At 47.9% G+C, this 24,258-nt stretch overlaps 1 protein-coding gene and 2 pseudogenes across 1 annotated transcript; 1 reads left to right on the top strand and 2 right to left on the bottom strand.

Annotated features, from left to right (window-relative positions):
- Nucleotides 1-7,236: 7,236 nt before the first annotated feature.
- LOC144175472 (uncharacterized) lies at nt 7,237-8,108 on the top strand (annotated as a pseudogene).
- A 46-nt stretch (nt 8,109-8,154) lies between these two features.
- On the bottom strand, nt 8,155-10,903 carry LOC144175471 (uncharacterized; annotated as a pseudogene).
- Nucleotides 10,904-20,279: 9,376 nt separating this feature from the next.
- LOC144175470 (uncharacterized) lies at nt 20,280-22,166 on the bottom strand. Its single transcript, XM_077704560.1, has one exon. The coding sequence runs from the start codon at nt 22,164-22,166 to the stop codon at nt 20,280-20,282; it is 1,887 nt and encodes a 628-aa protein (XP_077560686.1).
- Between the last annotated feature and the right edge of the window lie 2,092 nt (nt 22,167-24,258).

The raw sequence follows: 24,258 nt of genomic DNA, 5'->3' as shown, positions 1-24,258 counted from the left end.
TCGACCTCGTTTTTCTGTTATTTTTTTTCGGGGAAGTTTTGCTGTGAGGGGGTGGGGGGTGGATGGGCTAAAAGCAGCAGCGTCTTGCACCGTTGGGTGAAGTGAAAACAAAGCGCTTTGGTACCACCTAATGTATTAGGGTTGTTCACGTGAATGTCAAAATAAAAAGAAGGGTTGAACGAATGCAATTTAACAACGTTAATTTTTACCATCTACTAGAGAAATCGGCTTTTACGTGGCAATGCTCTGCCAGGGTTTAGCGTTCGTTTCCACACACGGCGGCGCAAGCACAAGACTCCAACGTAAAATCGTATCAAGTCACAAAATTAGAATATTAAAGCTAAAATGTCCAAAGAATGCCTGGGACATCCCGTGACTCATAATGTCTGGGCCAAGACGTCGTGCACCAAAATGTCTGAGCACAGAAATGTCCGCACCGAAACGTCCTGAACCGAAATGTTCGACTCCGAAATGTCCGGATCCCGTCTTAGATAATCTTTCACCGCCTGTGAACAATTCTATCGGCCAGACGCGCATCCTGGCCTCCCCAGACAAAAAATGAAAGGTGAAAGTAATTCTCGCGGCTACGCTATACACGCTTGCAAAATAACCTACTGCGCATGCGCGAAAAGTGCATACTGTTGTATGGTCAATCTCCAATGTCGATTGGCATCCGCAGCAACATCGGGGCAATGCGCGTGAACTGGCAGCGCGAGAGATTTCTAGAACAGTTCACTCTTGTAATAAACTGGTGACGCGGAGCTCCCGGGTCTGCCTCTTGCTTACGGCGTGCACCTGCGACCGTCCTTAAAACATGGTGTCAGAAGATGAGTGAGAGCATCGCCATAAACTCAGCCTGCAAGGACCACGGTAAGCTGGACAACGCCCAGCAAGCCACGACGGACCGCCGCAACACCGCGCCGAGTTAGGCCTGGCGGCCTTTGCCTCCACCAAGAGGAGTGACTGCGAAGCCACGGACAACAGAGGCCACACTGACCAACAGGAACGCCTTCAGTTGCTTTTCCAAGTATGTCGTCGTTCATTATTCAGCCTCCCGATCCCTTTTGCTTTTCTTCACCCAACGAGTGGCCCAAATGGCGGAGAAGGTTTGAACGCTTCTACACGACGTCAGGCCTAAGCGCGAAGCCGGAAGAACACCAAGTAGATGCCTTGCTCTACATCATGGGGGACAAGGCTGAGGACATCTTCAGCACATTTGAGCTCGCCCCAGACGAAGCAAAGAAATTTAGCATTGTGATGGACCGCTTCGAGAAATACTTCATTCCTCGCCGCAACGTGATCTACGAACGAGCACGCTTCAACACGCGGGTGCCAGGAGAAGGGGAGTCTGCCGAAGACTTTGCGACGGCGCTTCACGCACTGTCCCAGCATTGTGAGTACGGCAGCCTTCAGGAGCAACTGGTTCGTGACCGCTTAGTCGTGGGTATTCGTGACAAGAAGTTGTCTGCCAGACTGCAGCTCGACCCCGACCTAGCGCTTCAGAACGCCCTGGAATCAGCACGCCAGCTCGAAACGGTCAGGCAACAGCAGGCAGAGCTTCACCCCGACCTGCCAACCGTCAACAAGGTGGGCGCTACACGTAGTGCACAGCGGCAAGACACACGCAAACCACCTTCTGACTCGAGTCAAGGCAGACCCACGGCTAACACATCTCAGGTCCCTAGACCTTGCCGTTGGTGTGGTAGAGGTTCGCACTCCCGATCTACCTGCCCAGCAAAGGACGCAAAATGCAACTCGGGTCACAAAAAGGGACACTTTTCGCCCGTATGCCTCTCCAAAAGGGTGGACATTGTTCAAGGCGCCGATCAGGAATCCAAATGTGCGTTTCTTGGCACCGTGAGTTCACCTGGCATCCACAACTGGGAAGCTACCATCATGGTACAAGGACAACCTTTGAAATTTAAAATAGACACGGGCGCAGATGAAACTGTACTCTCTCCAGAAGCCTTCGAACGACTTCAACATCGCCCCACTTTGGCCAAGTCTCAACTGAAGCTCCACGGGCCAGATGGACGGTCGTTGTCTGTAGGGGGAGTAGCACGACTGCAACTAGCGTTCCGGGATCAACAGACCACCGAAGATGTCTACGTTCTCGAGGAAGTGCGCTGCCCTCTCCTCGGCAAGCCAGCAATTGAAAAACTCCAGCTGATCACCTGCCTCAACTATGTCAGCCACACGGTCAACCCTAAAAAGGAGTTTCCGTCACTTTTCACTGGCCTAGGCACTCTACCAGGGAAGTACGTCATTCGCCTTCAAGATGAAGCGACACCGTTTGCACTGTGCTCACCCCGACGCATTCCCATTCCCGTTTATGAGAAGACAAAAAAGGAACTGGAACGAATGGAACAAACAGGCGTCATTTCTCGATCAGATGAGCCAACACAGTGGTGCGCTCCAATGGTGCCGGTGGTGAAGCCCACAGGAGCCATACATGTGTGTGTGGACTTCACAGAGCTCAACCGGTTTGTGCTAAGGGAATGGCACCCGATTCCTTCGGTTGAGCACACTTTAGGACTTCTCTCTGGAGCAAGAATTTTTTCAGAACTGGATGCCAATTCAGGTTTCTGGCATATTAGGGTCGCGGAATCAAGCAGGAAGCTAACGACATTTATCACACCATTTGGAAGGTTTCACTTCAATCGCCTCCCATTTGGCATTGCCTCAGCCCCTGAGATATTTCAGAGACAGATGAACACCATCTTGGAAAGAATACCACGGGTCTTTTGTCACATGGATGACATTCTCGTTTGGGGAGCTACCACAGAGGAGCACAACGATACTCTTCGTACAGTTCTACAACGCCTCGCCCATGCGGGAGTCACGCTCAATGAGGCCAAGTGCGTGTTCAACGTCCGAGAGCTTATCTACTTGGGACACAAAATCGACCAGGAAGGCATTCGACCGGATGAAGCCAAAATCAAGGCAATCACAGAGATGAAAGCCCCGACGAACAGAACAGAGTTGCAAAGAGTACTAGGTATGGCAACATACCTAGCTCGGTTTGTTCCCAACCTTGCGGAGGTGTTACAACCTCTCACTCTGCTCCTGTCCAAGAAACAAGAGTTTGTCTGGGATTCATATCAACAAACCGCTTTTGACAAGTGGAAGCAGCTTCTCACAACAAGCCCAGTCCTCGCTGTCTATGACCCTGCCAAGGAAACAGTCGTAACAGCAGATGCTTCTTCATTTGGAGTTGGAGCCGTTCTTCGCCAACGACAGGCTAAAGGGAACTACGCAGTTATTGCCTACGCTTCTCGCCTGTTGACGGACACAGAAAGACGCTACGCGCAGATCGAGAAAGAAGCCCTAGCGCTCGTCTGGGCTTGTGAGAAGTCCTCAGACTACCTCGTCGGTAAACAGTTCCGTTTGGAAAGCGATCACAAGCCGCTCATTCCAATATTCACCTACAAAGCATTGGATGGTCTCACGCCAAGGCTGCAGCGTCTGCGAATGCGCATGATGCGCTACTCCTACGACATAACGTACGTGCCAGGGAAAGAACGTCTTGCTGCAGACGCATTGTCACGTGCACCGCTCACGGCTACAGATCCCTGGAATCTAGCGGAAGAAGTCGAGACCTTCGTACGTTTCGTGACATCGAGCGTGCCCATCAAAGTGCCATGCCTGCAATGGCTTAAGGAGTGTCAACAGGAAGACAGTTTGTGCATACAACTAAGGAGGTTTTGTAGCAAACAATGGCCACCTAGAAGAGAACTGTGTCCGGAGGCCAAGCAGTTCTTCCAGTTCCGTCACAAGCTGTTTCATGAAGATGACATTCTTTGGTATGGGACCCGAGTAGTAGTTCCTAACTCATGCCGACCAGCTATCCTGCGGCTACTACATGAGGGACATTTCGGAATAACGAAGACGCTGGCAAAACCAACAGATACAGTCTGGTGGCCTGGAATTTCACGGGACATCGAAGACGTCGTTAAGCGTTGTCATGAATGCGCCGAAACCACCCTCAACAGGAAAATGCCGCTCAAACCAACACCATTTCCCGAAAGACCGTGGCAGCGGATAGCAATGAATCTTTACTTCCAACACAACAAGTGGTGGCTGATCATCACAGATTATTACTCCAGATATCCGGAGATCGCGCGTCTTGATCAGCTATCGGCAGCGACGGTGATAACCCACTGCAAGTCAATCTTCGCTCGCCATGGCATACCCGAAGTTGTTGTCACAGACAATGGACCTCAGTTCTCCAGAGTTTCCAGGTCAGAATTCGCCACCTTTGCTCGTGACTACGGGTTTCAGCACGTCACCTCAAGCCCTCACTACCCTCAGAGTAATGGAATGGCAGAATCAGCCGTGAAGATCATTAAGGCATCGACTTCGAAGACTAGAGACGTCTACACCACTCTTCTGGCTTACCGGACAACACCGCTTAGAAACGGCTACAGTCCGGCCCGACTACTGATGGGACGCCGCTTGCGCACTAAGCTACCCATGGCGTCCAAGCTACTGGTTCCTGAGCTGCCCGATGTCCAAACTGTCCAAAAGTTCGAACAAGCGGATAAGGAACGCCAGCGTAAAGCGTACGATCGACGCCACGGCACACGAGACCTCCCCGACCTTTTCGACGGAGATGATGTGTGGATCGCAGACCTTAAGAAAAAGGGGACAGTGGTACAGGCTGCAGCCGAGCCGCGATCGTACATCGTCGACACGAAAGATGGAGTTGTGCGTAGGAATCGAACGCACCTTGTTCCTCTCCCTCAAGATGACCATGGGTCAACTCATGAAGCACAAAGAACTTCACTACAAGATGGAACCACTAGGGAGGAAGGTGCAACGAGATGCCAGGATACATCACATAGCCATAGCCGCTGTGGACGCTGTGTCATTCGGCCGAAGAAATATACGGCCTGAACCTCCATCGCTCGTTTATTTCGGAGGGAGATGTTGTATGGTCAATCTCCAATGTCGATTGGCATCCGCAGCAACATCGGGGCAATGCGCGTGAACTGGCAGCGCGAGAGATTTCTAGAACAGTTCGCTCTTGTAATAAACTGGTGACGCGGAGCTCCCGGCTCTGCCTCTTGCTTACGGCGTGCACCTGCGACCGTCCTTAAAACACATACCACAGCGCCCCTGCGTGGATAGTAAACAAACGAAGCCCAGCCGACTCCTCTGCCGCTTGCTGCAGCCTGCGTCGGGGCTGGTCAGCATGGCGGCTCATTGCGTGACCGTTGGTTGCACAAACTATTTTTATGGCATGCCGGGTATTAAATATTTCCGGTTTCCGTGCGCGAAGGTCTACCCGAAAAAGCGAGAAGCTTGGATAGCCGCCGTGAGAAGAAAGAACGAAGATGGCTCCTCATGGACACCAGGTCCCCACTCCCGCCTATGCAGCGCGGATTTCATCACAGCTAGGTCCACTTTATCATTTTCAGACGCGTTTATGTCCCCTTGATATATTATTTGATTTATAGGAGTGCCGTAGATTTTTACGAGCCACCCCGACTGGGTGCCAACCGTCTTTAACTACTCGAGAAGTCCAGGCGAGGCTGGCGTCACGCCATTCATGGTGGATGAAGCGACGAGGACGTAAGTGGGGAATTTTTCTTCGCCAGTTTTTATTGTGACAGCTCGTCCGTTACTAGCGAACGGGGCATTTTTCTTTGCTGTTATTGTTAAAGTTGGTCAATTTCTGTGACCGTGGCTTATTTCGAACGATCGCAGCTTTTGCGCGTGTTGGTCTCTCGTTGCCGTGTGCCTGCGGATGTGAAACTCGTTTGAAAACATCGGTTGCTTAAACGAACGAAACAAAATGCACGTTAGGGGTTGTGGGACTCTAGGGTGAATGATCCCCGCCGTGACGCTGCTGCGATTGTGCGCAGTGCAAAACTAGAACTTTGTGAACTGTTCACAAACTTCGGCGATCTGTTCAGGCTCGTAACGGGTTACGCCACTGCAATCTAGCTAAGAAATGCTAGCGCTAGTGCAGGGCTAGCAGAAACAGTACATTCACTGCGCCCCGCTAGGCATCATGCAGTTCGCAGCCTCACTACGTTTTTCCTTCCTGGATTAAGTTTCGCTTGAAGGCCGTTTTTTCGTAATGCAATGAATGCCTTAAAAATACAGCGTGTTCAGAACTACGGAAATTATAACACACCCTTCTAGTAACTCTTAAGCTGTATTTGGTAATATGAATGAAAAAATCAGCAAGTACAATTTTTAGCGGAATATTTATTTAATGTTCTTAGGGGTATAGGCTTTCACATATTGATTCTGTACAACCTCGGTATTCTACGTGGTGCAAACACTGAACTAAAGCGCTAAAAACAAGATGAGAATGCACTGCCCAGCACACCACAGCCTGTTCACACAGGGCCCCGCCAAGGTGACACAGGTACTGTTTGACAAGTGTTCATTTATTTGACCAGAGAGAAGATTTGGATCGCAACCTTAGTATTTTGTTTATGCCTTGTTGAAGTGTGCACTCACTTGCATCACAACGTATTTCTTTTCAGACTACGGTGTTTTTGACATGTGTGCAGGTGAAGGTTGTGGTGCAGGTGCTGGAAATGCCGTATTGCAAAGCAGGAACACGGATGAAAATGGCCTGCACTTTCAGGAACCTGCCGGGAGGACACTGGTATTCAATTCGTTACCTCATTATAACATTTATCTGTCTCACATTCACTAGCTGTGCTATACTTAGTGGTTGAACTTGCGCACATTTATCGGTTGCTTTTTCTGAGCAGGAGAGCCCAATGACGAGGTGTCTGCTGCACCCGCGGCGCATTGTCCAAGTGCTGCTACTCCGGGTAAGTGCGATTCTCCTCTTCCTGCTTGGAATTGAGTAGCTGTCATATTACTGTTAAACCGCATAACGTATACTAGGCCCATAGCACTAGAAAAAAGTAAATTCCTTCATCCGGCCACTGTTTCGCTGTGTGTGTTAGCACGCTTAATTCAGGAATAATACACTTTAGTAGAAAAAACAAGCCTTCGAATATTCTTGCGTAATATTATTTTCAGAATACAATAATAGCTTCTGTATGTTTGTCTTTTTTTCAATGTGTAGATGTTGCTGATTGTCGTTGCCGGGTCAAGCTGTCGGAGGAAAAAATTGCCCAGCTACGAAGTGCGATCATAATACTAAAAGAGAAGCACCGAAGGCTTGAGGGAAGACTGCACCACGCCGAGTCGCGACTCCTGAACCAGAGCATACTACAAAGCTGTTCCAAGTGTCGCTCATACACCGGCCTTCCTAACATTAGGTTGTTTTAGGCTCTGTTCAAGTACTTGGAGCCCCTTGCCAGGAAAATCACGTACTGGGGCTTTGACAACAAAAAGCAAGGCGAGACACGTGGTCGGCCAAAAGAAATTGACCTCAGAAATGAATTTTTCATGGTGTTGGTCCGCCTGAGGACTGGGATGTCCACCGAAGAGGTGGCGCGAAATTTCATGCTCTCTGAAAGTAAGGCCAGCAGAATATTTTCGACATGAATGAACTTTCTCCAATGGGAACTACGAAGACTAACTAATATCCCTCCAAAAGAAGATATGGCGGAACATCTTCCCAAATCTTTTAAAGGGTTTGAGGATAGTCGTCTTGTCCTTGATGAGACTGAAGGTCGCATTCAGAGATCCTCTTTGTTGAAAGCACAGCGCCAGAGCTTCTCTAGATATAAGCATTTTAACACCTACAAGGCACTGCTTGGCTGCACACCGGACGGCTATGTTGCTTTTGCGTCTCTGCTCTGGGGTGGCTCCGTTTCAGACAAAGCCATCTAGAGAGCAGTGGACTCATGGATCTGCTGGAGGAAGGAGACGCGATAAAGGTCGATAAAAGTTTTACGTTTCTTTACCTGCGGCCAAGTATAACGGTTCACCAACCCCCCTTTCGTGAACGGTATGAAAGGCAAATGCCTGCTGAGGCAGTTTACGAGACGCGCAAGATTGCAAGTGCTAGGGCGCATGTTGAACGGGTGATAGGTCGAGTCAAAATATTAAAGGGAGTCTTTCCAATTACAATGCTCGACATTGCTTAACAGGTGTTCCAAGTTAGCTGCTTCCTCGCGAACTTCAAGCCTCGTCTAATAAAAGCAGCAGAGCGATGCAAGAGAGCGTGACGCGTCAAAAATGAAGTACAACATTTATGCTTGTGTTTGAAGCGTTTCACACGAGCTTCTTTATTTTCAACTTCAAACTGGCCGCTGGTTGGCTCACATAGAAGCCTCTGCGGACTTTTTTAAATGACACATATGCTCCAGACGTGTACAGAACACCCAGCCTCCTAATTCTTTGTGTCAGTAGCTCGGGAATGAACGCATGAAGCATGAAGTGATGCAATGCAGGCATCATTTCGTTTTGCCCGAAGCTTTCATTAAATGAAATGCGCTCGACATGAATGTGTGTACAACTTCCATCTTTCCGTTCCGTTCATATGGCAAACTCGCACCACATGTGGCCTGTCACAGCCATCTGCCCTTCTACTTGGTAATAGTACTCGTGGTTTATCTTCAAAGATGCCCCGCCATCTTTCAGTGCACAGCAAAACTTCCTGTCCTTGCAGGCGTCCTCTACAGTCATCCCTTTCTTGGATGGCAGGCACTTGACATCTAGCAGGCCTTCCCTACCGTCAACACTCACTAGCCTGTGAGGCGATGCCACTAAATATGGGTGCTGTTTGTGAACATGTAGTCCAGTTTCAAAAACCTCGACTTCTACATCCATGATTCTCATTAGTGAGACATAGGCTGCCACAGCGTCTTTCTCATGGTCACGGCCATAAACCATAACCACCGACACCGCTCTGTCACTTAGGTAGAGCAGCATTTTCAGCAGGCCAACAGGCTTCGTACAAGAGCAAATTGTCTTGAAGGATGAAGCTGTCAGTCGTCTCTTCCTCTCAACGAACCACTGCTTATTATTTGTTCGGCCCAGTGTGGCTGCACAAATTTCTGCTATTTGCCTTTCCGGCAGTGGCTTTAGTGAGGCCAAGTGGTTTTGTATTATTTGTTGTGAAGGCTCACTCCACAGGTCGGCAGTATCTTGCAGTTCCAACTGCGCATCAGTTGCCTCTTCGGCTGCTGGTGGGTGCGTATCGCTCGGACTGAGATTTCTCAAAGCATGCAATGTTTGGAATGCAGCTTTCAGGTCATCTTTGAGTGTTTTGTTGCTGTCGGGGGGTAACGGTTCCAGCTTGTCGCAGGGGTCGTACTGCCTTGGGCGTGCTGGAAGCATTGGCCTGTTGACGACGTGCCGCCTGAATCCTATCTCTGTTAGAGGAAGTCGCGGTGCTGGCTTCTTGGCTGTAAAAGAAATAAAGCACTGTTGATGCAATATCCAGCGTTCTTGTAAAGCAAGTATCCCACACCCTTGCTCTTGTTAAACTGAAAGCAATAAATGGGGAAAATGACTGCTGTTTCATGTTGGCGTGGATTTTTCATGATACGCATGCTTCCACTTGTTGACTCACACTAGTCCTTTTGACAGCACAAGCATTTTTGCTTAGATGCAAAAAAAACGCACAAATAAAAATAAACTATTGAAATTCATTATAACTGCTAGAAAACCACATTTTTAACACAGAGTGGCTGATGTGCATACGTGATTGCATGGAGTAAAAGATAGAAATGACGTGCAGTACACCAACCAAACAATAGAGGGGTATTTGGTGCAAGACTGATGCATATGGTAAAACAGGTCATACCTTCTGCGGGCACAATCCACGCGCAAGGTACATCCGTGCACGATACTCCGCTCTCGTCGTCTCCTTTTCTCTCGGGAGCAGCAAAAAGAACGGCTGAGACGTGTTGGCAGCTCTCGCTGAGTCTGAAATCAAGAACTCACCATGAGGCATTCTGACGAGACATACTGCATTATTACGCTCTGAAAGTGTAAAACAAGCAATTACGCTAGACTTTTTTATGTATGGCTTTCCTCAAAGCTGCGCTTCTCCGTGCATAAAAAGCATAAATCGCCCTGGCAGGATTGCAAAATCTCTGATCTGTAGTACTGATTAAAAAAAATAAGGCTGCCCTCATTCAAACCAAGTCACTGTACTCGCTAGCATACTTCTAGAAAACAACCCCGCCCCTGCAAATGAGAACGAGGTATACCGACAGCCAGGACCGCAATCCAGGTCGTTTTCTTAAGTACAGAACATACTTCCAGCGAACGTGACCGCAGCGAAAGTTGCACAAGTGATTGCGGTGAATGAAATAAAAAGAAAGTAGGAAAGGATGTAGCCATTCTCAACAGCTAACATAACATATATTGATTAGGGTGAATGCATTACGAGAGCGACTGCAAAAAAAGGTATTTGCCCTGCCACACAATCTCAGTGCGCTCCCAAGATGAGGCCAGTCGCCCGCTTAAACCAGGCGGACACGACGTACACCTTACTCTTCATCGATGGCACACACGCCGCTCGTAGAAGGCTGAGTTCTGCGTCGTCTTTATTCTAGTTCATCATGAGCTTGTGAACCTGTCCCTCGTCTTTGAAGCGTCTGTCTCGGTGCCCCTGACTGGTAGTCGGCGTTGTCGAGTGCAAGTATTGCCACACGCCATCCTCGGTAATGTTGCTCGTTGAGACGTCCGGCACCCAATCGGTAGGGCAGAACGGAAACGGAATAAAATCCTCCTCAATCATTATGGACAACGCAGTGGTAATCTAACAAAAGCACAAAGCGCGACAACCATAACACGGCACAGCATCAAACAATGCTTTGCTAGGTTTTGTTTTGAAACCGCGCACTCTCGCACCCAAAACGGCACGTTGGTTCAACTTTTTGCCGCGGACGGCGCGCAGTAACAGCTAGCGGAGCTGTTCACCAACATTCTTCACGGTGAAGATACACCAGAGGAGTGGCGAGATGGCAAGGTGGTGCTCCTTCTGAGGCACGGCGGCAATGCGGCCCATATCTGCGACTATAGGGCACTCATGGTCACCAGTGTTTTGAATCGAGTGTTCATGCAGGTGTTGAAAGCGTGGATCAGCGGATGGGCGGAGACGGCGGGGTGCCTGACGAAGCTACAAAACGGATTTCGTCCAGGCAGGCGTTTGGAAGATAATCTGTTTGTGCTCACGAGCTGTATAGATATTGCCAGAAAAGAGGGCCGTAGACTCATCTGCTGTTTTCTGGATGTGGAAAAAGCTTACGACCATGTTCCGCACGCAACCTTTTTCGATCGCCTTGGCACTCTGGGATTAGAGCCACTTCTTTTGGACACTGTAAAGAGGCTATATGTGGGCAATGCAGTCACGATTGTATTTGGGAGCGTGCAATCGGAGAGAGTCACGATCCAGAAGGGCTTGCGTTAGGGCTGCCCACTGTCTCCTCGCCCCTATCTGCTGTATGTGTCCGGTCTAGAAAAGTCCCTCCTTCAGCAAACCTGGGCTTTGGCTTAATTAGGCACAGCGCCAGCGGAGTCGATGATTCCCGCCGCCTGCCGGGTCTCGCATATGCAGACGACCTTGTACTCATGGGAGAGGACGAACACGATGTGCAACGGCTGTTGAACATTTGCTCAGTTGAAATCCAGAGACTTGGCCTCCGCTTGAATCAACGGGAGTCCATGGTTGTCCAACTAGCTGGGGACATGAATGAACAACCGGTCCTCACATTGCAGGGAAAGCAACTGACTGTCGCCACGTCCTACAAATATCTGTGCGTAACGCTGTGTACTGGGGCTAACAAATATCAACTTCATGAGGCCAAAGTCCGACAGGCGGCACTCAAGGCGCAGTGCATTCTCCGGTGTCGCTGTCTATGGGGCTGCAACCGGTATGTCATGATGCGGGACCTGTGGAAGCTGGTCCACGTCCCTGGCCTAACCTTCACCAATGCAGTGATCTGCCTGTCGGCACGAACACGCGAGTGGTTGGAAAGGCGTCAGCGAGAGGTTGGTCGCACCGCAGTGGGATGTCATGGTGCCGTGGCAAACGAGGCCACACAGTGAGACCTTGAATGGTCCAGCTTTGAGGCCCGGGAAGCCTCGAGCAAGCTCAGCTTCCGTGGCCGTTTGCTGTTCATGGCCCGTGAGCGGTGGGCACGGCGCGCCTTCGAGTACCTGTCTGCTACATGCATCCACACAAAATGGGTGCAGCGGGTATATCGCATCGAGGCTAAATTCAATATCTTTACCCGGACCATCGATGCGGGCACAGCAGCAGCGTACACCAGGGAAGTGCGTTCCCGAGTCCAAGACGCAGAGGAGGGCGTCTGGAGTGCGGGAATGGAGGGCAAGGAGACCATTGGCACCTACCGGCAACACAAGGTAGCGATCGGTGCCGAGAAGCTCTATGACAACAGCATTGGAAGCAAACTCCTGTTTGAGGCACGGGCGGTGGCACTACGAACGCAGGTGTACCGCCGGCGGTATGACTCGGCTCCTGAGCTACAGACTGCGCTATGCCGTATGTGTGGAGCCCAAGAGGAAACTATCGAACACGTCGTACTTCAATGCCCGCAACTCCCGCCGCACCCCTGAGGGGGTGCCACCGTGCCAGTGGCGCTTGGGGTTGTCCACCTGAGCGACGATAGCGAAGAGGCAAGCGACGGCACCGCAGAAGGGGAATCGAGTGTCTGGGTGAGAAAGTGGCGCCTAACGCAATGGTGGGCTGTCGCGCACAATCGCGTCAAGGCGTCAGACTAACTCCGCATTCGAGCACTCTACTACGGTGTGCGTGGTCTGCAGTCACTGGGCAGTGGCATCGTTTGGTGTGACACTCGTGCAGGAGTGTTCAACCGCGACATGCAGAACTGTGAACACCAAAGTGTACTCTCTTGTGTGTGTTTGTCTTTCCATGTTTTGTATGTCTTTGCCTGTTTTTTGTCTGTTTGTTTTAGTTGGCCAGAGCACTTATAGTACCGACCCGTTGCAAAGGGTATGACCATTAAATCATCATCATTATCATCATCATCGTGTATTCACCCGTCGAACGCAGCGTAAGTTCAACCAGCATGAAAGTAAGCACAAGCTGCGGGCTGCTGCGTGGTTATTCTTCTGCCTTAGACCTTCTAGATAGCACGTACGGCTGAAGGGCGGAAAAAATTACCAGCATATAGGAAGAAAAACGCAGTAGCTACTTGTGGATTTTTGTACTCGAGCCTTGGCATCAAAAACAGCCAAATCCTAGCTATGTAACGGCAGGAACGCCGTTCCTGCCGTTCCTTCAAAAACCTAACGAGTTACCGTCTCAGTTCCACCGATCCCTAATGGAACAGTGGCGTCCTTCTGTTCCTCGAATAAGGAACTAGCTCCAAGAACGCCGTTCCTTGTAACACCGTTCCGTACAACCCTGCTTCGTAGTATCGCCGTGAGCGTTCCCTCGGGGCGTTGTGGCCGCTGCAGGCTTGGCGGGTATATATATTGTGAAGGCGAAAACCGAAAGCCAAAACTGAAAGCGCGTTCCGCGGGCAATCACCCACGAAGTTGGTGTATTCGTAGCCAAGCGGGGAAGGAGAGGAAGAGGAAGCGGGAGCTCGAGGGGAATAAAGCGTACGAACCTGACTACAGGTCGCAGTTTCTTACAATGTATATATATATATATATATATATATATATATATATATATATATATATATATACAAATATATATATATATATTTTTTCTCCGCTTTCTTTCTTTCTTTCCAAATTCTTTATCTGTTTCAATGACCGACCACGTCCTCCCCTTTGCTTTCCTGCTTTCCGAGGTTTTCTTGACTGCCAACTCTTATTTCTGGGTTATATATATATATATATATATATATATATATATATATATATATATATATATATATATATATATATATATATATATATATATATGCTTCTTGATGAAGACTTTTCAAACATTTAGCCGGTCAAATAATTAAATACACATCACTGGGATAATAGCTTGTGCCATTCAAGTCTACGGCCTCATATACGACCGCAACAGCTTTTATTTAGGGATATTTCTCAAGAAACGGTAACTATAACAAAGGCAGACATTGCTGCGTTCATGTATTCTTGAAAATTGTCTTAAAAATTGCTTTAAAAAGTTGCCGGTGTGTTGCGAAACTCAAGGCAGAAGTTGAGTCCTTCCACGTATTGGCGGCTGGCAGTGAAAGTGGGTCACAAACGGAAGAACCTGCTGACGGTGCGCAGGTTTTTGAAGTTTGTGGAGTATTTGCACGCGTTGCTGTAGTCATCGAAATCAACGTCGTATACAGCCCAGCCTTGTCTGCCAGCGCGCGATCCCATGAGGTCGACGTACAGCTCCATCTGAGAAGAGTTGAATGAGGTTTATGAGAAAAATACATCGAAGAAACGCCAATTTTTTGACGGTATTCAGGTACTCTTTATGAGATAATTTATAATATATACAAACTAGAGGCACTTAGGTCGAGCTACATGTTAAAGGCGAAAGGCTAACGATAGTTGTCAAGCACTTCTTTGCTGTTGCACGGTAGTTGCGTGTCGTTCTTCGCGTTGGTTTCGTTGTATTCTGGGGCTTGTTACTTCGAGTGGCTTCTTTGGTCACTTTCTTTGTTTGGGCCGTGTTTAGGTCTATTTCTTTGCTTCTCTAGCTCCGTCATTTCGCCCGAGATACATCAGAATTCATTCAGGGGTCATACGCCACAGATTTTCAAGAATCAGAGCTCTCCGTGGTTTGCGAGTAGATGTTCTGCTCTCGAACTTTATAGCTCATTTGCCACTTGGACCGTTCAGAGGTAATTGCTGTTTCGTCGCGAGATATTGCGGTGATTACGCAGTGGTAACATATCAGAGTCCCATACTTCGGGATCTTGGAATGAAATACTGAGGGAATACAAATATGCTTTCATTTGAAATCAACAGCGGAGGTAATAATTTTTTTTTCATAACAACTGATTGACAGCATGCGTACAATATGAACTGTATAAAAAGTGTAATTTATGGACACCGATTCATCTTTCGCAGACGGGTGAAATTATTAACTTGCAACGCATTTATGCTGAAAGTTGTAATCTACTGCCGCAGAATTTCGGGAACAATATCTGAGCAGAAAAAATGGCCGCCTATCTGCTCCTTTTGTTGCAAATGTCGGCGAAAGAGGATAGTCGACTGGCGCCCCTTACAACTAAACGCCTCCCTTCTCTTTCCCGCGCGCCTCTCATGCTGTTCCGCTCCCGTCTCGTTCTTCCCAGGATAGCACGCTGGAGCTACGGTTTTCTGCAGTCGATGTAGTATTTCATTTACTATCGCGAAAACCGCACATCCATTAAATTCTAAATAAAGGAACACTGCAAATATCACTTATGTATTGCGTTTCTGCCTCATATTTGCCTATCGTCTTGTTCTTGTTGAAAAATGTTGATAAGTGTGAACATTTACACCGCACGAAGACGTTTAGATTTGGCGGTGGGTATATAAGACTATTGCGCAGCTTCTGTTTCATGATGATGATAGTTGGGTTTTATTGGCGCAAGGCCGACTATGGGCAAAGAGCGCCAAAGAAGACGTTACTGAATTATGATGAGACCGTACATACTAAAACATGTGACTAAAAGTAAAGGTGATGCAAAACAAACGACAATGGAGATGGCTGGTGTATAGGGCCAGGGTGATTACACATGATATGACAAGAGCTGCAAAAAGTTTACCTCAGCTAAAAACTTAAAAACACGTTGACTAGAAAACATTGGTTCGTCGGCTAAAAAGTATGATGGGTGCAAAGGAATGTGTTGTCTGTATAATTCAGGGAAATGTTTGTGTCGTGTTGTGTCAAGTGCCTTGCATGTGATTAGTATGTGGACTACGGATAGGCCCTTTCCACACCTGCTACACATGGGTCCAGCTTCTGTTTCACTTTCACCTGGTGACTGAATCGAGTCACAGAGAGACAGAGAGACAGACATACATGCAGACAGATCAAAATTTCTGCGTTTAAGTAGCCCAAGAAAGACTATCGTCTTTAATAAATTTATACTTCTTGTAGCGCAAAACGAGCAAAAAGGCTCACTGATTAGGTAGAGTGGAATGTGCATACCGAACAATACTTTTCTGAGTTGATTATTCTGAAGGCGACTTCACTCTACGCGTTCAGAGTGCTTTCAGTGTGTAAACTCCTTTAATCGCCAATAACCGTGCCATGTGGTCTATGTTTTAGTTTCCCCGTCTTGAACCAGCCTTTTGTGTAGAGTGTCGTGCGTTGTCGTCATCGCAATTTTGTGGCGTCATTCATTGTTACCGATATGTGTTGTACACCTTACCGAAACGTCTAACACACTGGAGAAAGATAACGTTTTTATATTGAGATTCTCATGGCAATAAAAACTGGCTCCGACCAAGAGTGTTTAAAATCCAAAGAAAGACGTTCCTGGAATTAGCGAGCACTTGGCGCGTGTTCTGCGCTCCTAGAGTGTACAGGTAGCGCATGTGCCAACTCAAAAGATACGGCACTCCCTGGTGAACGTGAAGGACAAGCTCACAGAGGAAAAGGTTCCAGGCGTTGTCTACAGCATTCCCTGCGCAGATTGCGACCGAATCTATGTCGGCAAGACAGGAAATTGTTAGCAAAGCCTCAAGCAGCACATGTACGACGTAAGAAAGAAGAACGTGTCCTGTAACGCTCTCGCTGAGCACGCAGAAGCAACTAACCATGAAATAGATTGGGCGAATGCAAAAAATAATCGAAAAAGAGAAGAATTTCACCTCTCGGCTTTATCTTGAATTCCTGACAATCCAGACCACGGAGCACACACTTAATCGCAATGACGGCAACTTCCCACACGTGTACGCACGTTGCCTACGTCACATCTTGAAGCAAACATAACCGGATCACTTTCGCCCCCACTTTTCATTGTGAACAAGGCACCCGTACGGGAGCCGAAACGTCTTTCTTTGGATTTTAAACATTCTCGGTCGGTGCCAATTTTTATTGTCATGTGTTTTCCTGACCAGACGGGTTTCCGTCCAACCCTAGATTTCATTGAGATTCTCAAAGCAAACGGTGACAATGCTGATGTACATTTTCGAGCCTTTGTTGTCATCGGCTTTATTATTTACTGAGGATTTCCATGTACGTTTGGTTAGCAGTTTTTCGGTTTACGACACTTTGCTTTGCAGAAGTGTCCTTTTTATATAGCTGCTTCTTTTGTATAATAATGTAGAGTGTTGATCGTGCGTTACCATTGTGTAAAAAAATAAAGGAAGCTCACACTATAGCGGAAGACTTGAAGTTAGCGAAGCTGTACGCAACCTTCACGGCCATCACGACGGTTTAAGTCCACGATTGCAGCCGCTTTGCTTCTTCGTTGCAGCCACAACGACCTTTACTTCACCAATGTTGTGACAAGTGTGACCTTTCTTTATTGTTTTGCAAGTGATAATCATTTCTTTGGAGGGGCGTGCACTATGGCGTGTCTTTCTCGTTGCGAGCAAATGTTGCCACGAATACGACGAACGATGGAGTTTGTTTTTGGCCAATCTTGAAAAATCTTCCTAAGTGGCATGTTTGCCTTGACAAACTTGTGCCGGGGAGGCTGGGCGGTCACCGCGACGCACGCACCACCGAGCGCTCTGCCTTTTCTTGGTATTTTAGCTGCTTGATGGTCTTCATAGGGCACGCGATCACGCGTGCTTGGCATTTTTTTGGTAGTTTTTTAACTGCGGACACGAAACTATGCCAACTTACTAAACAGCTTCGCTGCTAAAATGTTCAATTGATCTAGTCGTTCCGTTTCTGCGTGCTAAATCACTGCGGTTGCCGTACGTAGGGCGTAAGGGGAGCACATGCTGCAAAGACCAGCTTTTTTCCTTCCGTCTCCTCCATATTGTATTTTGTTCTTTATAGAGGAAAATAAATAGCCTATGTATCTAAGTACCACGTTTTTTGTACAACGAAGAAATTGGGGGTTTGCGCAATATTGGGCATAAAAGTTCAATATCTTCACAGCAGCTATGATTGTCCGTTTTCCTGAGCAGTGTATTGGTATTTTTATATCGACAGGAGGAAATAACACCTCCGTAAAACGAATTTTCATGCCATATACAACGTGTTGACAGAGGTAGTATTTTTTCAGAGCAAAGAGATAAAAATATGAAAAAATAACCACTCAATATTTCAGAGAATAATGACTCAACGTTTTAGGGGTAGAACACAATAGAAGATAAAATGCAATCTGTGATTCTTTTGCGCTCAACACAATCTCACCTGCTTATTTTTTGTTAAAATGCAAAGAATCATCTGAAATTGTTTTCTCTCGTTTATTTACATGCGGGCAAGGTTTTCATGTTTTATGTGCAGGTGGACAAAATACCCACTATTCGCACATAAGCTGGAGGAATGAAGTATTTTGAATGTGACATAGATTGTACTTCTATTTAACTAAATATTCATGACATCTCAGTAAATGTGAATTTTATTGTTTCAACTCTCAGTACCGCGGCTGTTTTTCTATGACTGTTATTGCTACAAGGAACAAATCAGACGTGTTGGAATTTGCAAAGAACTGCTATTGACGAGCTGTGGGTAGTTTGCACTGACGTCCCATTTGCTGCCATGTTTCTACACAGCGTGCAAGGTGTAAGTCGGTGAACTTGTCGGCCACACCCGCATCGACCAGCCCCGAGAAAGAGCTGTGGCGCCTTTATGTGCAAGCCATGCTATTGTGGTGTGGAACGCCCATCAAGTACTGTTCTTCTTCTCTAGAAGGCTACGACAGAGGCCTGCTTCCAGTGTGTGGCAGGTTTTTCGATGTTTTTCCCAGCCACAAAATTGTGACACATCGCATTTGCACAAAACTGAAGAATTGGCGAAGTAAATATGTTTGAGTTTTCTATAATGTAGACACAGAGATCATCTATCTGTATCTTTTGGATCTCTAGATAGAGATCATCGGTCAAAGCAAAATTTTAAACAAATGTTAACATAAACGGCTTATATAAAAACTACTATTCGGGAAATCATAAATCGTTTTCATTATGTCATTTTTGAACTTGTACTTAGGCTTGTTAGAAATAAATAACTACTCGTCTCCTTGTTTAAGACCTGTATTGTGCAACTATGCATTTCGAAATGAATGTGTGTCATTATTTCCAGGAGTGTTGCTGTTTTTATGTATTTTTTTTCGATTCCTCCCCCAAGTAATGCCTACAAAGGCCTTGTTACGAGTCGGGAAAGCCGATCTTCAGGGTTTATTTGCGCCTCCAAGAGAGCGACGCAAAGCCGCGCACGCTCGTTCAAGCGCAGCGTTCCGAAAAACCAATCACGAGCTAACGTGCCCGCACGCATCGCTGGCGCGTGAACGTGCCACTTCGTTGCCGGCGTCTCTCTCATCATCATGACTGTACATGTTGGCGGGATATTCGAAATCCGCAACATCCTCCACGCCCACCAAATGCTCACTCGCATAGATACAAAGGCAGTCACAATATTTGTATAGTTAAGAACTTTCTCTAACGCACACTAGCTGCACTTGCCCGGTCCTAGTGTTACCGTTATTTGCTATTACACTTCACCGATTGTCCAAGTTTCTAAAGCGTTGCAAGCATATTGCTGACTCCGTCTCAAGGTAACGATGAAACGAGAGTTCTCGCAGTTTGCAGATTAACACACGGGCAGGCTTTGCAGCGTCGGAGCATCTTCTTCGCACACAGTCGGTGTCTTGAACTCCCTGGGCGGCCTTGCGTCTTTCAGCAAGAGTATTGCTGATTCCACGATGAGGAAGTCGCTTACGAGCAGTGTTAATTAGGGGGGTACAACGGCGATCTTCCGGCAGTTGTACCGCGCGTCTTCTTTCTTCCGGGGTCACGCTGAGATTCAGTCTCTGTTTAATACCGTTCTTCCAGGAAGAGGTTCCGAAAGCATGTAAGGATGCAGTATAAAATTGAATTGCTCTTGACACCTCTCGAAGAACCTCCCGGTGCGGCACGTAGTAGGCATCGTCTGAGCCACGCATTCCCTTCACAACTTTTTCCGGGTGGTCAGTCCTCTGGTGTCGCCTCCTAGCCTTATCGTACGGTCTTACGCCTTCTTCGTTTGAAGAAAGTTGTGGAGGTACTCCGTGAGCGCACAAAAGGGCAGTCTTGTGGTAGTCGGCCATTGATACTGGTCTGGACCCACATCGCACTTCTATGTCATGGCGCACATTTTCCAACCGTATTGAATCTTCAGACTTGCGCAATACATCTTCACCGGGATGCGAGTTCGGAGAGTTCTTTAGACCAACAGTGTCTATCTCCCGACACCGCCGAAGAGAGCAAGAGAGGTCTTCGTTCTCATGCGTGTCCGTGCGGAGAACACACACGAGGCTGCTGCCTTCGCTTTTACTGCTCTAATTTAGTTATAACGGTCCTTGTAGGGTCCATCCCATGCTCGTCTTGATGGCGGTTAGGGATGGATTCTTCTCATCCCACTGCACCTCGCTCGATTTCGGCATTAGCTTCCAGATCTGGTTTGAGCCAACAAGTAGGCTCACTCCTTGTTCGTGCTCTACGCCTGGAAAGGCGATGGCGTCAGCTAGTGGTTTTCCTTCGGCGATCAGACGTTGAAGAAGCGCGTTGTCCTTCGGTGCTTGTGCCATCTCTTCACAGATGAAAGGCACGACGATGGCTTCAACCTCAGCACACGTACTGTCATGTTGACTGCGGAGGGTCGCTCTGACAACTTTAAACTTCTTCTTGGGACCTCCAGATCGGCCGAAAGCACTGATGGCCAGATCGACTTCGCCAATTGCAGCTAACTTGAGCTTAGAGGCAACATCTTGTCTAATGAAAGTGCGTTGGCTGCCGTTGTCAAAAATGCCACGTACGTAGCAGCAATGGGACGAAGTCATCATCCACGCCCTAAACGTCTGTAGTAGGACGTCGCTGGAGAGTCGCGGGATGGCTGATTTGCGCGTGTTGACGTGCATCGCTGCATGTCGCGTTTCTGCAGCCGATTCCAACGGTTTCCGAGCGGGGTCAGTGGTGCACATTGTGGTGGCGTGGCGCCGCTTACATGTCCCACACCGGACCTTCTTTCGGCAACTCCGCACGAGATGTCCCTTTTCGGTGCATCTGAAGCATCGGCCGTCACTTGACAGGCGAGTTCGCTTGTCAGCCAAGTCAATGTCGCCAGAACATTCTTCAGCCCTGTGATCTGTAGCGGCGCAGAAGAAACAAGAAGAGGTCTTTGCCTTGTTGTGGAGAACCGCAGCGGCCGGAATAAACGGCTGCTTCTTAGATCCGCGTTCGGCGTCATGACTTCGCGGTGGCTTGCTGATTTGACAGCTTCTTTCTCGGCACTCTACTTCCACTCGCAGGAAAGACAGCAGATGTTCAATCTCCTGTTCCGACGAAACTTGACTGCTCGTAGAAAATGTGCTCGCAGCAAGGCTCTGTCGTTTCAAGTAGTCCACGACAATGTCGCTAGGTATGACCTTCAAAAGCACTTCATTCAGCATAGCCGCGTATGATGACATGCCGATTCCCAGGCTTTCTAGTCCTCTCCGGTTCATCTGCACTGCATCGTAAAGCTTCCGCAAAGCGGCCACGTTACTAGATAAATCGACAGGCCTGAGCATCCGCAGGTTTTCTAAGTGCTTTTGCTCAATCAGCTTTACGTTTCCAAAACGATTTTTTAGGACATCTAGGGCGTCTGAGTACGAGGACTCGGTAATTTGAATACCCGCAACGGCTTCCGCAGCAGCTCCGTCGAGAAGCGAAACTAAGTATTGGAAGCGGTCGGTGTTGGACAGCCTGGGGTTTTCATGGACCAAATGTCGGAACATTTCCCAGACGGGTTGCCACCGCGTTATAGCTCCGTCGAAGCGCAACAGTTCTAGTTTCGGGAGACGTGCTCCAAACTCACGGGTAGCAGGCAAAGCTTGTCCGCCCGAATTCGCAGCTCTTCGGTCCCCGCTGGCGTCATCCAATGAAGAAGTAGTCTGGGACGTAGAAGAAGATTTCAGGACGTCCATATGATGCTCAAGTAACGCCAGGGCGCTGTTCGCTGCGTCTTCGTACTCCATGACAGAGGCGTAGTCCTCGGATGCTTGGTCGTCGGTCAGGTGGGCTTCGAGCTCGGCGTTGAGCGCAGACAATGCTGAATTGCTTGCTCGGAGACGACCGTGAACGACACGAAGAGCCGAAAGGGCAAACTGCTGGGACTGGAGCAGCTGGTCCACTTCGCTGATTATCTTCGTGTTCATAGCCCGCCGTGACGCGCGCTTGCTCTTGATACGATCCATGCCGGTCGCAACTGAAGAAAAGGCTCACCCAGCTGGTAAAAAGAAGGCTCGCCGCGATGCTGGCTTTCTTCCCGAGTTTTCGGCACCAGTGTTACGAAAAGGGAAAACCGATCTTCAGGGTTTATTTGCGCCTCCAAGAGAGCGACGCAAAGCCGTGCACGCTCGTTCAAGCGCAGCGTTCCGAAAAACCAATCACGAGCCAGCGTGCCCGCACGCGTCGCTGGCGCGTGAACGTGCCACTTCGTTGCCGGCGTCTCTCTCATCATCATGACTGTACATGTTGGCGGGATATTCGAAATCCGCAACAGGCCTTTAGGGTAAATGAAGGAATAAAAAAATGTCTTATACCATTTCCACACACAACAAATACAGAAAAGAAGCCAGCAAAATGAATGGTGCATACAAGAATAAAATTTTAAAAATGGTCCGCAAGCCTAACAACCTGCACTTTCACAAACATAAATAACTGAACAAAGTAAGACATAAATCCCTGTAACCACGTTGTAATAACAAGTTACCCAGTTACCCAAAACATTGAAAAACAAAAAGAAATAAAACATACGAAAATGAAAAAAAAATAATAATCTCCAAAACACGCATTCAGTATATACACCAACCGCGACAACGAAAATAAAATTGGCGAAGCTTCCACTTGAGATCCAAGGCTGGAGAAACAGTACAGCTGGCGGTCCCTCTGCCCTCATCGGCTGTTGCACATCACATTTATTTCAGAACTTGGCGCTGAAAGTTTTCGTTGTTTGTTTCGTTTGTTTCGTCTGCAGACTTTGACGTCTCTCCCAAATTGAACCGCCTTAGCTATAAATGACCGTGCTATAAACTCAAAAGAAATTCCGTGTGCTCGGAAAGCGATCATAGTTCAATCGAATGACGCCGGTTTTATAACTTGACGGACCCAGGGTCGATTCCAACTACCGGAAGCATTGTTTTTTTCAGTTGGTGCACATGTTATTGCTTCCCGTTGCTGCCATCCCCGTACCCCTTCGGCCTTTGTGGTGATCCAGTGGTTAACTTACAAGTTTCACAACGTAAAGGTTTTGGGGTTCGATACCCGGGACATCCCTAACCAAATTGTTTTTTCTAAGGGCGCGCACTCTCATAACGTGCTCGTCGGGCTCTCGCCATTTTCTCTCAAACTACGATGTTTGTTGCTGCGACGGACGGATATTGATCATACAAAACAGCTCGCTGTTGAAAAAAGGCCAAGAAAAAAAAAACAAAGAGATAAAAAAAAATAGACCAGCCCTCGAACGTCCCCTAATAGACCAGAAGACCCATATTAAGTTGTTATGACAGAGGAAATGAGCATATTTGGAAGAACAGAATTTTGAGAACCCCGAATTAAAAATGTATATTTTCATTTATGTGAACACGCGACAAAACTATGCATCTTTTACAACGCCTCTGCGCAAAAACACAACCTGCCGGGGTGGCTCAGTGGCTAAGGCGTTGCGCTGCTGAGCACGAGGTCGCGGGTTCTTTTTCCCGGCCGCGGTGGCCGCTTTTCAGATGAAGGCGAAAAGCAAAAACGCCCGTGTGTACGAGATTTCGGCGCACGTTAAAGAACCCCAGGTGGTCAAAATTAATCGAGACCCCTCAACTACGGCGCGCCTCATCGCCTCCGTTGCGCCGGCGCGTTAAACCTACAATCAATCAATGGACAGAAACACAAAATAAAATAGTGCAAAAGAACACGGCAAGCACAAATAGAAAAATTGTGAAAACGGACCGAGTCTGCAGCATCCTGAATTCGCACAAAATTGTTTACTACTGTTCATAAGACAAATAACCGCAGTATTATCGTATATGGTAATACCTCGTTAACACGAACGATCGAATACGTAAAAAAATGGGATTACGGGAAATTTTCCGCGGCACCGAACCATTTCCTATACGTCCCATGTATTTGTTGCCCTTTATTTGGGAGTATTTTTGGGCCAAACTGTAGATATCTCGAAAGCTTGACTGAGAGTGGAACGAAAATTTCTCCGCCGCTGACCGTCTCAAAAGATTAGCGCGATGCTGATTCGCCTACAGCCCTCGATTTTGTTCTCGTTTATCCACGCCTACCACA

Source organism: Haemaphysalis longicornis, unplaced genomic scaffold (genome assembly GCF_048455015.1).
Source record: "Haemaphysalis longicornis isolate Haplotype H1 unplaced genomic scaffold, Haemaphysalis longicornis Haplotype H1 scaffold_3, whole genome shotgun sequence".
Lineage (NCBI taxonomy): Eukaryota > Metazoa > Arthropoda > Arachnida > Ixodida > Ixodidae > Haemaphysalis > Haemaphysalis longicornis.
Note: the sequence above shows the minus strand (reverse complement) of the source record. Positions and strands in the feature narration are given on the sequence as shown.

What these genes read in the sequence shown, in the direction of transcription:
- LOC144175470 (XM_077704560.1), bottom strand. Translation starts at nt 22,166, where the DNA reads ATGGATCGTATCAAGAGCAAGCGCGCGTCACGGCGGGCTATGAACACG.